Source organism: Pelmatolapia mariae, linkage group LG16_19 (genome assembly GCF_036321145.2).
Source record: "Pelmatolapia mariae isolate MD_Pm_ZW linkage group LG16_19, Pm_UMD_F_2, whole genome shotgun sequence".
In the NCBI taxonomy this organism is placed as follows: Eukaryota; Metazoa; Chordata; class Actinopteri; order Cichliformes; family Cichlidae; genus Pelmatolapia; species Pelmatolapia mariae.
The window spans coordinates 11,379,354-11,393,547 of NC_086241.1; the positions used below are offsets into that span (position 1 = coordinate 11,379,354).

At 38.6% G+C, this 14,194-nt stretch overlaps 2 protein-coding genes across 2 annotated transcripts; one reads left to right on the top strand and one right to left on the bottom strand.

Annotated features, from left to right (window-relative positions):
- Positions 1-1,347: 1,347 nt before the first annotated feature.
- LOC134645806 (claudin-14-like) lies at positions 1,348-6,375 on the bottom strand. Its single transcript, XM_063499404.1, has 4 exons — positions 6,164-6,375; positions 5,208-5,664; positions 3,567-3,823; positions 1,348-2,575 (listed from the first exon to the last, which is right to left on the bottom strand). Exons 3-4 carry the CDS (start codon positions 3,798-3,800, stop codon positions 2,066-2,068), a joined length of 744 nt encoding a protein of 247 aa, XP_063355474.1. The 5' UTR covers positions 3,801-3,823; positions 5,208-5,664; positions 6,164-6,375; the 3' UTR covers positions 1,348-2,065.
- A 1,942-nt stretch (positions 6,376-8,317) lies between these two features.
- LOC134644073 (F-box only protein 47-like) lies at positions 8,318-14,183 on the top strand. Its single transcript, XM_063496771.1, has 10 exons — positions 8,318-8,513; positions 8,850-9,011; positions 9,141-9,217; positions 9,639-9,713; positions 10,064-10,172; positions 10,332-10,505; positions 10,860-11,009; positions 11,199-11,341; positions 12,022-12,181; positions 14,036-14,183. Exons 1-10 carry the CDS (start codon positions 8,318-8,320, stop codon positions 14,134-14,136), a joined length of 1,347 nt encoding a protein of 448 aa, XP_063352841.1. The 3' UTR covers positions 14,137-14,183.
- The last annotated feature ends 11 nt before the right edge of the window (positions 14,184-14,194 follow it).

Consider the following 14,194-nt stretch of genomic DNA (forward strand, 5'->3'; position numbering starts at 1 on the left):
CCTCGCTCGCTGATGATTAAGGCAAGGCGCCTTTATTGCAAAGGCTTGTTGTATGGCGGTGATGTTGAGAATGTGAGCCACGCACATAGGATTAATTTCCACTTTATAAGTCCGCATTACACATTCAACTCTGACGCCTTTTCGTCCAAAAACATCAATCTGCTCGCAAGTTCGTGCGTTTGATCAACATGATGTTGAAGTAAACTTTTAGACATTTGGAAGCAGCATAGTTACAGTATTTTATTATATCGCCTTCCTGCACCGGGATCTATTACTGTTAAAGATCTATGAAGGAACCCAGTTCCGCTGTCCATGGTACTAAACTAACATTTCGTATTTCTAGGTTGTTTAAATCATATTTGGTGAGTACTTCTCTGAGATGTTTAATTTAAAAAAAAATGATGTTGAAGCTGAGCTCAACATGTGCACGTGAAAGCAGCAGTACAGCAGGGAAAGGCTGTATTGCACATACATCAAGAAATGCTTTCACTGATGTAAGAAGTGCCTTAAATTTGTAATTTTTTAATGAGGGAGGAAATAAAGTTATCCTGTTTAACAAAATAATATGAGTTTGATCTGATATAAATTCAAAACAGAGTTTTTATATATCTTGCACATGCCCAGGATCTTAAAATTACCATATTGATTTGCTCACTGAAAAAACATTTTGGCTCAGCAACAAATCTTTGGCCCAACTCAATGTACAGTTCATGTTTTAACCTGTGATTTCAAAGCAAATAATTCCTATAGATATACAATTTAACCCATTTTCTGGAGCAGTTCAACAAGGTTTAATGTAAATAATCTTATAGTTTTATGGCATTAAATAGATTTTTTCCCGTTAATTCATAATGTAATTTATCTAATTGATGTAAATGATGACAACGACTAGTCTGATTGCTGAAATAAGATAAGTCACTTCCTTGAATCGTGACATGTCCTCTCATTTAGTGCCTGTGTGGCTCTTTTATACAGTCATTGGTCTGACAGCCTGCCAGAAAGAGGGCAGCTCTAATTGGAGGGTTTTCCAACTAATAAGCCTCAGAAAGATGTCCACAGTGTTACATGTCAGTAGGCAGACAGCCAGAAAAGCTCCGCAAGGTGGTAATAATTCCACATATATGGCTAATGACTCACAATATGTCAGAGCCATTCAAACAAAAAAAAAAATTGCTCAGATGTAGCGATGCAACTGGTGTCCTATGCAGTACACCAAACAAGGCAGACTAAATAAATACAAGCAGCTCTTCAAAAATGGTTTGGGATGCCTTTTCAAAAGACCTTTGTCGCCATCCAGTGGCTTCGTCAAGATTTACGCAAATCTGACAATAAGTTGGCAAAAAAACATTGAAATTATATTTTAATGGAGCTTCACAGACAGGCCTGGTACTTAACACATACAAAAAAGGTTTTCTGGGTGTTAAACTTCTAACAATCTATTATTTTACAAACATGGGTTTAATGTGAAAATGTCACTTGTGATCATAAATTTGCAACGGCCTTTTCCAGTCCCTTTTATCAGAGGATGCTTACACTAGTAACAATATAACATTTAATCATTTATTAACACTAGTGCACATTTTTAGACAACTTATAGTGTCAGGTTTTATTTTCAGTGTCATGAAAATCCTTTAAAACACTGAGTACTGACATAAAATCTTTTTCTTTAAAGGGAACTGCCTTTCAGAAAGAGTTAAATCCCATCTAGGAAGAAGGCCAGATAAATGATCCAATAACATGAGAGTCACAGCAAAGAACATGGAATATCATTTATATCGTCTTTTCTGTGATGATTTCCTGTAAAACACTGCCACCTTCTGGTCCTTCAGGTGCATAGGAAAAGCCTTACAGGGCTAAGACAAGACTAGCCAAGGCTCTTGGTTGTTTATGTTAGAGGAAAGACAGAGGCAAATATCTGTTCAAATCTGACTTTGGTGTTTTGCATTATGGGGGTCTTCTCTTTTCCAGCTGATCCTTTTATGGGTACGCAGGACATAAAACTTAAAAATATTGAAAAAAGGGTCCATGTCGTCTCACAGTTATTGTTTCAGTATTCCTCTTAGTCTTAGACATAGTTATTGAGCCTATAGCCACTGCTGGAAGCGGAGCAAAGCGAGGGAGCATGGTTGCCTTTCAGGGCCTCGGGGGGCCTGTAGGGTGGAGCAGGCGGATGTAAGTTGTTGAAGACAGGGGGAAGGTGTGATGACTGACCCCTCTGCGTATGGGGGGGACTCTGCCGTGACCTGTCGCCACTGCTGCTCCAACAAAGCACCATTCCCCCGGCCAGACTGAGACAGGCCGAGGCGTATCCGAGATACACAGCCAGTCCGATCTCATACTTCATTCCACTGTGAATTAATGGGTTGTAGAAATTCTTGATGACCTCATTGGTGGTCCAGGACACGGTGACCAGGCAAAGAAGCCCAGCACAAAGAAAACAAATCCCACCGCTCAGGACCAGGGGAGATTTAATCAGCGAACCCCGGGCGAAGCGGGTACATTTCATCCCAGTTACAGAGACCAGAGATGCCAGGACTGAGGTGAGACAGGAGATTACCATGAGCGCCCGGGCAGCCTGATGTGGAGAGGGAAACAGTAGACAACTATTAAACTTTGGACTATAAATGAACTCTTACTTTAACAGGTCTGGGCAATGAACCAGTCAATTAATATACTGCTTTTTAATAAGTGCAAACACTCATATTCTAGCCTATATTAAGGGTTATTGTCCGTCTCTATTAATAAATATCCAACACATTACACTAAATTGAGACTATGTATGCTTTTCTGAATAGTGAGTATGCTGAGTTTAATAATAACAGCAGTATGACTAAAAACTCACATAAGAAAATATATTCAAAGATATTAATATTATATATATATATATATATATATATATATATATATATATATATATATATATATATATATACATATATACATAGTATAATCTATTTAATGTATTAATAAAATCTAGGAGTGTAAAGTGATTAAAGCAACATAAATTTAATATTCAAGAGTCCTTAAAAAAACAGGCTTCTTGACCTTCCACCTACCTGCCCATCCTAAAACTTTATTCTAAAAGTGAATATGTACTAATGAGTTGGGCTATAAGTATTATTTTCATTAGCATTTAATCTGATAATTAATGAAAACTGAAAACTTCATATTTAAATTGTTCATTGTGCACGTAAATGCTAACTGGGTGTAAAGGTGGAAAATAACCATATAGCTATAAAGTTTCTGTGCAGCATGCTAATTTAAACTGTGTATTGGAGTTACAGAGTTATGTTAACATGCATGGTTGCTATCAAATGAATTTAAGTTAATGATTTTATATTACTATATGATAGGTTAGTAACTGGTTTTGTTTATGAGATGTCAGAATTCCAAAAAGGATTTTTAAAAAGATGCTTACTTCATAATGAACGACTAAACTAATAAGGTTTTCAGCAGGTTTTCAGATAACTTATTATAAAAAAATAAATAAATAAAATAACCACCCTATATGTGTTTTGAGATTTCTGCTCTTCTCATTTCTCTACATGTTGGTGTTCGTGTAGTACCTGCAGGTCGGGTGGCAACGCCAGCAGAGACCTGTACAGCTCGCACTGGTAAATACCAGTGCTGCGCCAGACACACTCCATCCACAGGCCCTTCATGTACCCGGTGGCTGTGATAATGTTACCATCCACATGAGCTCTGCTGCGCCAGTGAGGGAGCAGGGTTGCAACTATAGTTCCTGTAAACCCCAGCAATCCTAAGAAGAAGCCAAGGAGCTGAAGCGCCATGCTGGCCATGATCGGCTCCTTTCAGAGAGATCCTGAAACGGCAAAGTATGAAATTACCATCAGTAAAAATATATAAACTCTAGTAAAAGGCAGTTAGCAGCATTTCAATGTCCCGAAAAACAAGATGACAACTGCATTGGATTCAGAGGTTTCATAAAAATCAGCAAACATAAACCAATTTAAATACATGCCACTTAAAAAGAAAACTTTCAGAACAAAACTACTGACTGTCCCGCAGGCTGAAATGTGGCTGGATTACTCCTCTTATCGCCACGGTTCCCAGCAGTACAGTAATTCCACTGAGCTCACATCCAGTCACAGAGTCTGAGTCATTCCTCAAGTGTCTCTCCCGAGTGTGGGCACAAATAGCTGTGGAAACTTTCAGTATTCTGGCATCCGTCTCTGGTGAGTGGCAGGTGACTGCATGTGTAACTAATGAGTGCGGTGTTCAGCTTCACCTGTTTAACGCTCTCCTCTGGAGGGCAAACCACAGAAGTCTATTTGTTAAGCTCTTCGCCGCCCCTCAAGAAGGCAGAGAGAGAGGAAATTAAACATTTACAGAAACCACCCAAGCTGAGAAGCACCGCTATAAGCCACTAACTTTGAAATTTTTCACAGCTCTGCAGGGTATTTGAAAGCGAAGGACTGAACGACTTGCTGACAGAGCCTCCAGCCGCTGGGCCCCAAACTGTGACAAGAGAGGATAGCAGTGACTGCTGTTGTAATAATTGGCCAAATTATGTTATTTTTCAATGAAAATTTCTGACCTGACATCCTTTGGCATTTAGTTTTACATTTGCAAATGCATGCTGAGCCCTAAAAACACCATAACATTCAGCTGTAGGCTACAACTACAGATCCCCTAAGTGAACGGTGTGAAAAGGTAAAAAACATCCATGCTTAATCATTTACTTTTGTTCCCTAGACTTCATGTCTCTGAATAATACAATGTGGTCAATGAACGGACAAACAATACTATTAATTAAAGGTGCCTTTTTGCTCCCGCATGAATAAAACTGACTTTAAGTTTCACACCAAAGACCAAACTGTGCTTATACAGACCCATTGTTTTGACGTCCTCAGAGAACAGAAGCTGTTTATGAAGCCTGATTATTGTTCAGTGTTAGACCTGGCACTGCCGGAGCCTCTTAAAATATCACATACACACAAGCTTCCTTGTCCTTATTTAATGATTGACTACGCTGAAGGCATAACAATTAAGCAATGGGAACAAAGGCAAAGCTGTGACAAGTGTCTTGCTTCAAATTTGCTTGCCCTGAAATTAGCCCAGTTTAGTCTTTGACTACTCTGCATACCACACTGCAATACTTACAATATAAAACACTCCATGACTGCTGCGTAGCCTTACCTGTACTTCTAACATTTACTTAACAGTCTCCACATTTAAATACTCACCAATAAGAGGACTACAGGACCATCATCACAGGTGTCCAGATGGTATACTCGTCCTGAGATGCAGAGATGTACTTCCAGATAAACAGGGCCTTTGACTCCACATTGACCAGCTCCTTCTGTTTCTGCTCTTGTCTTAATGGACAAACAATCTGTGGATGTGTGTTTGTGTGCTGCAAGACTGTCAGCTGTGTGACTGGCCTGTTTTAGATATCATCTTCATCATCATCATCATCATCATCATCGGCATTATCCCTGTCAGTGTCGGCAGCATCATGTCAGCGATGACATGAGAGACAGTCCCGCTGCTGGCTTCTTGCTCCCGACAGATAAACAGGGCCAATGTCAAATGTGGACCTGGAGGCAGGGCAGCGCTGCTAAGCTGAGGCAGACAGAAAAGACATTGTCTTCGCTGGCTGTGCTGTTTTTGTCTCAGTAAATCAGTTCTGCACCTACAGATCTGTTGATAATAATAATAAAAACAAGAATAAATGAATACAGAATTAAATCCAACAACAAACTTGTAGAGGAATGGTTAATGTTTATTAACTGCTATTACAAGCAATTTAAAGAGACAAAACAAAGCTGCAGCCAATTAAGACTGTTTTTAAATACATGACTTGCACATTAGGTAATTTTAGTTAACTAAAATTAAAACAATGCATGGATGTAATTTAGCTACCTTAAATAAACAAAAAACATACAGCAAATTTATTTAGATTTAATCAACACTACCAGCATGAGAAGACTTTGGCTTATATAAATCTGTGTATTGCAGCCTTCATAAAACTAATAATAGAAAGTAATGAAGATTTAACTAAAATGTTTTAAACAAACAAACAGAAAAACCTCAACTGAAAAGAGCAAACTCACCTTGGAAACTACTGAAACTAAAGTTACCTGAAAACAAAACATGAATAATAATGAAACTAGTGGACAATAACTCCACTTGTACATACTGTAGGGAAATCCAGGAAATGCTGGTGAATTCATCGAAGTTTGAGCTTCTCTCTCCGTGCTTTTCCTCATTCTGTGTCCCAAGTTTAACCTGGCGTGACATCCTCTTGGTATACAAGAGCATTTTCCCAGTCTGTCCCCTGGGCCCTTCATACAACTCTCTGTGACAGCTCTATAGTGAAGAGATGATCCTCTCCAAGGTCTGCCTGTGGGAGACGCCATTTGAATGTGGAACACTTAATAATCTTAGTTAAGCAGAATAATCCTGTGATTAGCAGCTGAGCATGGTTAGTTTGTTGGACACAGTGCTAGAGGGTAATGTGTGTAGTACAGGCCATTCTTTTAAACTGGTTTAAGTCTTAAGAGGTCTTGCCTGTGCCACACATATTTTGTCAACAAACGGATATATGGAATAACGACGAAGCAGCCTACAAAGTCACATATCTAAAAGCCCCTGCACACGCACAAAACACACAAGACACAAGTGTTTTGGCCATTTGGCTGATTAGACCTCTGATACGTGGGTTGAGGTTGGTTGGACCAATAATGGGAGTTAAGTGAGGTCAATAAATTCTATCAGCAAACCATAATGGGAAAAAAAGCATTGGTGTGGATGTCATACAGGGCCTTTCAGGTGACAAATCTGTATTTACTGCACACATTGTGGCTTATCAAAGCATTACAATTAATTAGCATCAAAAAATGATAACTCTAATTAGCACTGGACCACACCTAAACTAACATAAAACCACTTTGCTTTCCTGACATGTCAAAAATGTCTGTTGTGAATATGGTCTATATCAGGGATATTAAGGTATTTTACATTGTGGCCCACATACCTCCCACTTTGATCTTATGTGTGATGGACCAGTGAAACTCACCCTTCTGTCAGTGCAAAGAGGTTTATCTACAAATGTAATCCTTGAGATATCTTAACCCTCTCAGGCTCAAATTAAGTTTTAGTTACAGGAGAAATCTGATATTCGGGGAAAATTATCAAAAAAAAAAATCTCATAAAATATGTATGTGGGGTAATCAGGTTGTTAGTTGTAAACTGTTGCAAATCTGCAACACCTGCCTTGAGAGGGTTAATATGAGAAAAAATGAAATTTGTCACCATGACTTGTTGGGCTTAAATTTTAAGAAATGTGTAAAATTACAGAAACAGTACTTGTACCCCAAACTGTCTCTGTTAATTCAAAAAATGTAAATCAACATTTTTTTATTTTCATTTTTACCGTGGACGCATTTTGAAAAACTCACTAGTATATAGTGAGATAATGTATTTATTATATATACGTATATATTTAGTCTTCACAAGTCAATTTACTAATACAAGTAAACATACCCCCCCCCCCCAAAAAAAAAAAAAACCCCAAAACCAAACAAAACAAAAAAACCACATAGACACATCACAAATTACCTTTTGCTACAATACTTTGCCAATTCTATTGGCTTGATAATAGGGTAATGGAACAATGCCACACAACATACATAAAATCTGGAACTGAATGTAGGCTATTTTTTTAAAAAAACTGACTGTATCATTTAACAACTATCTTACTATTATGTATTAAACATTAATAATACCTTATTTAATTATTTAATAATACTATAGAGGAAAAGTCTCTATGGCTTTCTGGGATAACAGCTAACCCAGCTATTAGCTACAACTAGCTATCTGCTACTGTTTTTCAGTGAGCAATTTTATTATTTTTTTCTTTTTTCATTTGATTTACTTACAGTCTGTGCTGACATTTGCTTTCTTTTTAGCCTTAATTTAGTAACATATATATAACGGTGTTGTAACTTAAGGATATAAATATTTCCCATCCCTACCGCACAGATGAAAGGAAAGAGAGAGAGGGGGCAGTTTCGCGCCGTTGTCTGCTAATGTGGCATTAAAGAAAGCAGCAAGGTTAGCTGCCAATACCTTTACTTCCAGGATTTGCTATTCACGGTTTTAATTGCACAGGTAAGATGTTGTAATGTCAGTTTGTAGCCCTGTTAACTCTGTGTCTGAATTTGTGACTCTTGTGAGGCTCAAAGTTGATGAAAATGTAGTTTTTATGAGTTACTTTTACCTAACTATGTTAGCTGACTTTGTGTTAGCCGAGTCATATTTGCTTATCTTTTTGACAGTCAATTAGCCAGCGATGACAATGGTCAGAGGGAAGCCATTGAGAAATGTTGGTAAGTATTCACAGACACACACGCCTTACAAGAAGAACCGTAATGGGCCCACACCTTCTAGGACCATCATGACCCGCAGCCAGTGCGCCACTAGCTGCACCAGCTTCTTCAGCAGGATCCCTGCAGAGGTGTTTGACATGATCCTAGACAAACTGTCTGGTGAGTTTCACCTATTATTTTGTACCTGTAACACTGTTCCCCAATTAATATATAATAGGAGCTCTGTTATTTTGTAAGGGGCTTTTGGGTACAGCTTAGACCTTTTGTTTGTATAACTTATATGAGGTACAAAAGCTTTTACCAACATATATGTGTAACTATGTGTCTTTATGTGTAATTTTAAGCACTACTTTTACAACACTTTCTGCAATAATAGCTCCATTCTGGAATGTCCTGATGTAATTTGTTTAGAAAAAGGTTGTTTTAACTTTTACAGTTACAGTTTAATTGGGATTGCATTTTTGATCGATGAAAATATGTTTGTGTTTTTCTCAGTGCTGGAGATCAGTGTGTTCAGCATGGTATCAAAGGAAGTTACTAGATATATTGCAGACTACATCTCCACTGTGGCCTGGAAGAATAAAATGATCCTCCAAAGCTTTCACCACTCCAGCCCCATTGAACAGAAATCCACCATTGGACACTACAGAGACCTCGGTATTTCAGTGTTTTGTTTTGTATAGCTCTTCTTGCTGCTTTTTAAGGTACAACTTGTATTTCTGACAGCCTCAGCTACAATTTAACATACCATCGAATGGCAATGTGACCTCGTGTTTGATGTCTTAGGTGTGTTGTTCAAGAGGTGTACCCTGTTGCTACCCACAAAGGACAGGTTAAAGTTTATCTTTAGCAAGATTTCACAGGTAAGAAAGGGGCAGGTGAGATGTCAGGTTAGAACAGAATACTGTAACTTTTTAAATGAGTTACATTTATTTTTAATTTTCCTGAGTGAAGGCAACAATACATCTGGTTTTTGTAATGTGTTGCAAAAGTTTAAAAAAAAATTAAACTTTGATTGCATTGCTGTTTTATGCAGCACAATATGGTGGCATTTTAACAGGTTGATTAATACTAATTATATGTTTGATGTCAGGCAATAAAATATTACATATAATTTAGCATGATGGTCCTAATTTGTCTACATGTATTAAACATATATGAAATGTTGCTATTGCACAAAAGTTAATGCAGTATGTTAAAAAAAACAACTAACTGAATATTTGCAATCCCAATTTATATCTGTGGAAAAAAAGCCTCTCTTATTGTTGTCTTGATGTGTTTCAGATTCCCTGCTTCCTGTTGGAGAAATGTGTAGCACCAGACTGCTTTGCTTTCTCCAGCTTTGGAGTCTTCCTCCAGGTGATGACCCTCGTGTAACGACTCTCATGTTTATGAAACCTGAATCTAATAAAAGGAAATAACCAACCAGAACCCCAAAATGTGATAACATGCAAAAGATAAACTTTTTAGCAACAAAGACTATAACAATGTTACAGAGATCTCACCCTAAAGCTACTGTACAATCAGGCAGTCTTGCTCAGGTAGTAATAATAGCATAAACAGTAAGAGAAAAACACAGTACTTTAGGTTAGGAAATCTTTAGCTTGGTATGATTAATTTTTGTCTTTAGTTTTTCAGCTTGGTGTTAAAAAAATATCTGTAAAAAAGAAATAGAAATATTGAGGAGTGTTTTATTGATTCTTTTACAGACTCTGATTGCAGGGTGGGATGAGCTGGAGTGCCATAGAGTATTCAACTTCCTCTGTGATCTCACAAACCTGCAGCAAAAAACTGAAGGAGTCATCACTGCAAAACCAGGTGTGTGTGTTCCAGAGTTATCCAGAGAACAAAGCAGAAATATGATGCTGAGAACAATCCATGGCTAAAGCTCTATGTTCAGTTACAGCCTCTTGCTGAGCCTGTGTCTTTTGTGATGGTCTTTGGGAGTTATGGATAAATTTGTATGTCCATTTCCAGGTGTGAAGTGGTATCAGGAGCTGCAGCTGCGGCTATTTTGCCGTCAGGTTCTTTTGGACCCGTGGCCGAACCAGCCGGAGTGTCATTTCTGGCTGATGCAACTCCTGAAGCCTTGGCCCTTGGTCAGCCAGGCCCACTTACTGTTCATCCTCTATGGTCCTCTGCTGCCTGAGGGTGAGATAATGTATTACTGAAATATTAATGCAGTTGGATAGTATCGACATTATGGAAACATATTAAAACCATAACAAAAATCCTGTTATTTTCAGTGCAGCTTTGTAAATTCTAGCATGTTTTAACCTGAAAAAGGGCTTATTGCTCCAGAGAAAGTGTCAGCAATTATTTTTTAAACAAAGCATAAAAATTAGAGAACCAGAAAACCACTTTCAGTGTTGTGAGGTGGCACAGGTTATGAGTAGGTTATGCTGGTGTAGTACAATTTTTGACATTTAACATAGTCATTTTTGTTTGTTAAAGTAGTGTGCAGCATTTAATGATAAATAACTGAAATAATACTCCTTCATGCAGGTACACTCGGGTGGCAGGATCTGGTGGAGAGGAGGCTTCCTCACACCGCTCTGTGGCACTTAGCCAAGGCCATCCTCTTGCTCTTTGGCAACCTACAAGTCAAAGGCTGGAGCACTGACTCGATGATCACAATCATGGAGGAGCTCATTGGTACGTTTGATGAATAAGAGAGAGATGCACACCGGGAGTTACAGATTCCCAAGCAATAAGATGAATAAAGGATCTGTTTTTCAAATCTATGTAAAACATTTCCGTTTAATGATTGTAAGTAGAAAAATCTCATATAGATTCCCTCAAGTGATTGTAGATGCTGGCTATTTGTTTCTTTGCTGTCTCCAGTCATTCCTCATCCGTGGCATGTAGAGAATGTAGCTCGTCTTTTGGTGCTTTGTGGCAGCAATCTCTGCTACACTGTTCTGGCCAGCAAGGCTCTCAATGGACGACTCCTTGAGATCTCAAGAATCATCGTCTACATCATACTGGTGAGAGAAATAATTTCCTGCTTTTATCCTCAGGTATTTATACTTCGTTTATAGTTAAGTTTGGTATATTAGAAAATTATTGCCTTGTAACTGAGAATGAGCAGTTGCTTGAGCCAGAACCAGCATGTGTAAGACAAAAGGTATAGTGAGTTTGGGACGAGCTTGCCATTTTTGCAAAGGCCACGTTAGAAGGAAATCTGTGTGTAAAAATAACAAGAGCCGAGGTTCAAATGTAAGACCTTTCTGCTTTGGGGTGCTGAGTTAGTGATCTCCACTCCCTGATCATTTTCCCCCTATGTAATTTAATTAAAAATTGTCTCCAAATTCACCCAAAATGTAAAAACAGAAAATATATAAAGACAATATTCTTATGTATTATTGTCTTTTCTTTCTTGAAAAAAACAAAAAAAAAAAAACAGCAAAAGGAATCACTTGCTCTGTCCATGGTCCTAATATTGATTGGCTATAGGGGAATAGTAGCAACTTTGATATATATGTGTTTGAGCTCATTAGTGTTGTCCCTATTAACAGTGTCCCAATTGAATTTTATGTTTATTCCCAGCACTGAAAATATCTTGCCTAACCATTTTTGCTTATTTTGATTTATCATTACAGGAAGAGCAGAAACATTATATCATTCAAGACTGGCTCAATGTGTTCTTCTTGTGCCTTCACATTAGGTGTGTGAAAAGGATGGCTATCACATGAGTTGGGCGGTGAAGCTGGTGCAGGAGATCTGCAAGGTCTTCAATACGCCCCCAGAAAAGTTCTGCTTCATCCAGCAACTAGAAAACACATTTTCAGAAGTCGCCCGGGAATTCTTTGAGCATTCTGTAGCAGGTGAGGTTGTGTAGCTTAGCTTTCTGTCCACCACGGCGGACAGCATCACTCCAGCTGTTGCCCTGATCCTTTTGTAATTTTGCATGCAAACTATTTTTTGTTTCTATAGCCCGTTGTAATACAGTTTCTTAATGTTGGAGGTGTTCTGGGTAAACTCCACTAGGAAGAGGCCCAAAAGTTGAGTTTGAACTTGTTGGAGACATTATATATGCCTTTATATGTCTCTGGCTCTCCAGCAAGAATCGCTAAACATTGCAGAGGAAAAGGATGTCCGCTTAGGATGACCACATTTCTGTTAAGCAGAAGAAAATGGATGGATTGAAGGAAACCTTAATGGGTAGACAAAAACCATAGATCCCACTGTGAAGGCTTGTGGTCATGCGAGGTTCCATTTCTATTTATTTTATTTATTTAGTGGCAGTTCACAACTACAGTGAACTAAAGACTTTATATTGTCCAAGTTAAAAAAAACCCACTGGTTTGTTCCAAGGATAAAACTCCCAAACACGCTCCACAGACATAGGATAGCCACCTCAACCGGACAAAGGACTCAGCAGTACACCTGCACTTAAAGGACAAAGGAGACTTTCGAAGATGCTAATGTTTACATTTTGAACATCAGAAGACAGATGGTTTCGGAAAGGAGTAAAGGAGGCCATGTCCACTGTGAATGACTGTAATTGAACAGAGGTGGTGGTTTAGGACACCAGCTATAAGCCAGCAACAATGCAGCCTTAAGATCCATTCTCAGGCGTCTCAACCCCCATTCACACCTTGCCTCAGGTGACCTCAGTAGATCACATGATGGGGTCGGGCAAAGTCTGACAATGGCTTCCCAGTGATGGTAATAATTCACACATTTCTTCCACACCTCGGCTCATTTGACGACTCACACGATCAATAGTGGGTCGACAACCCTCAGGACCACCTGAAAAGGGAAAATCCTCACTTTAAATACTTTGTGGGGCTATTCACCATTTGATTTTAGTACAGAAGAAGCCTTTTGGATGAGAGGTGACCTAAAGTTCAGTTGCCTTATTATTTTAAGCTCTCAAGAAAAAATTAAAAACATTTCCATGATGTGATGTGGTCATTTTAACCTTATCGAATGAAGGAACAGCAGAAAACTGCAGCACTGATAAAACTACAGTAACAAGCATCCATGAACCCTGTACCACCCATGTTGTGTTCAAATAGACTGGGAAGTTAATGTGCTCATTTAAAAATGTTCAAATGTACAACAAGAAAGTTAATATATTCACATAAAAAGAGGAAACACATTTGCAGTAAGGGTGTGTGTAAGCATGGTTAAGGTGTAGATGAGAAAATGATTTTGTCTGCAGTGTGGAGCAGCTTGTTTTGAAAGTGTGTGTGTGTGTGACTGTGTACTTGTGACAGCTCAGACAGATGGCATTTACAGGGAACTTATTATTTTTCCTTATTTTAATGAAAACATTTACAGGTGGGATGGATGTGTTTCCACCTCCTCTTTTTCCCTCCTACAGCAAATCCTTGTGTGAACCTTTAAATTCTGCTCCACCAGTGTTAATGGCTTCTAATACATCTGGAGGGACCCGCTTGTTACTCTACGAAAGTGTAGATTAATCCCTGCAATGAAATGAATGGACTGGACTGAAAAGATCGGGCAGTAGCTTTAAATAAAGGCCGTAGAGTGACATTTCTAGACTCACCAGCATACTGAACGTGTATTTAATATAATTGTATCCCTTACACCAGTAGTTCCCTTCCCACATTATTTATTTTTAACGCAGCCACTTTACGACCCCACAGAGGCACCTCTGAAGCATATTTAGACTGATATAGAAAGTTGGTAATGCTTTTATCTCTTTCCAGGGAACCACTTTGATGACAGAGAGACTTTCCAGACCCTGTGTATCCTTCTGGACTCCTGTGCTCACTTCCACACTAAATTTCTTCACATGTTCCTCAGATAGGAATCATGCATATTAAAAGTGACAAGATGCAGAGGAGCGAGGGAAGACATGGGAAGAG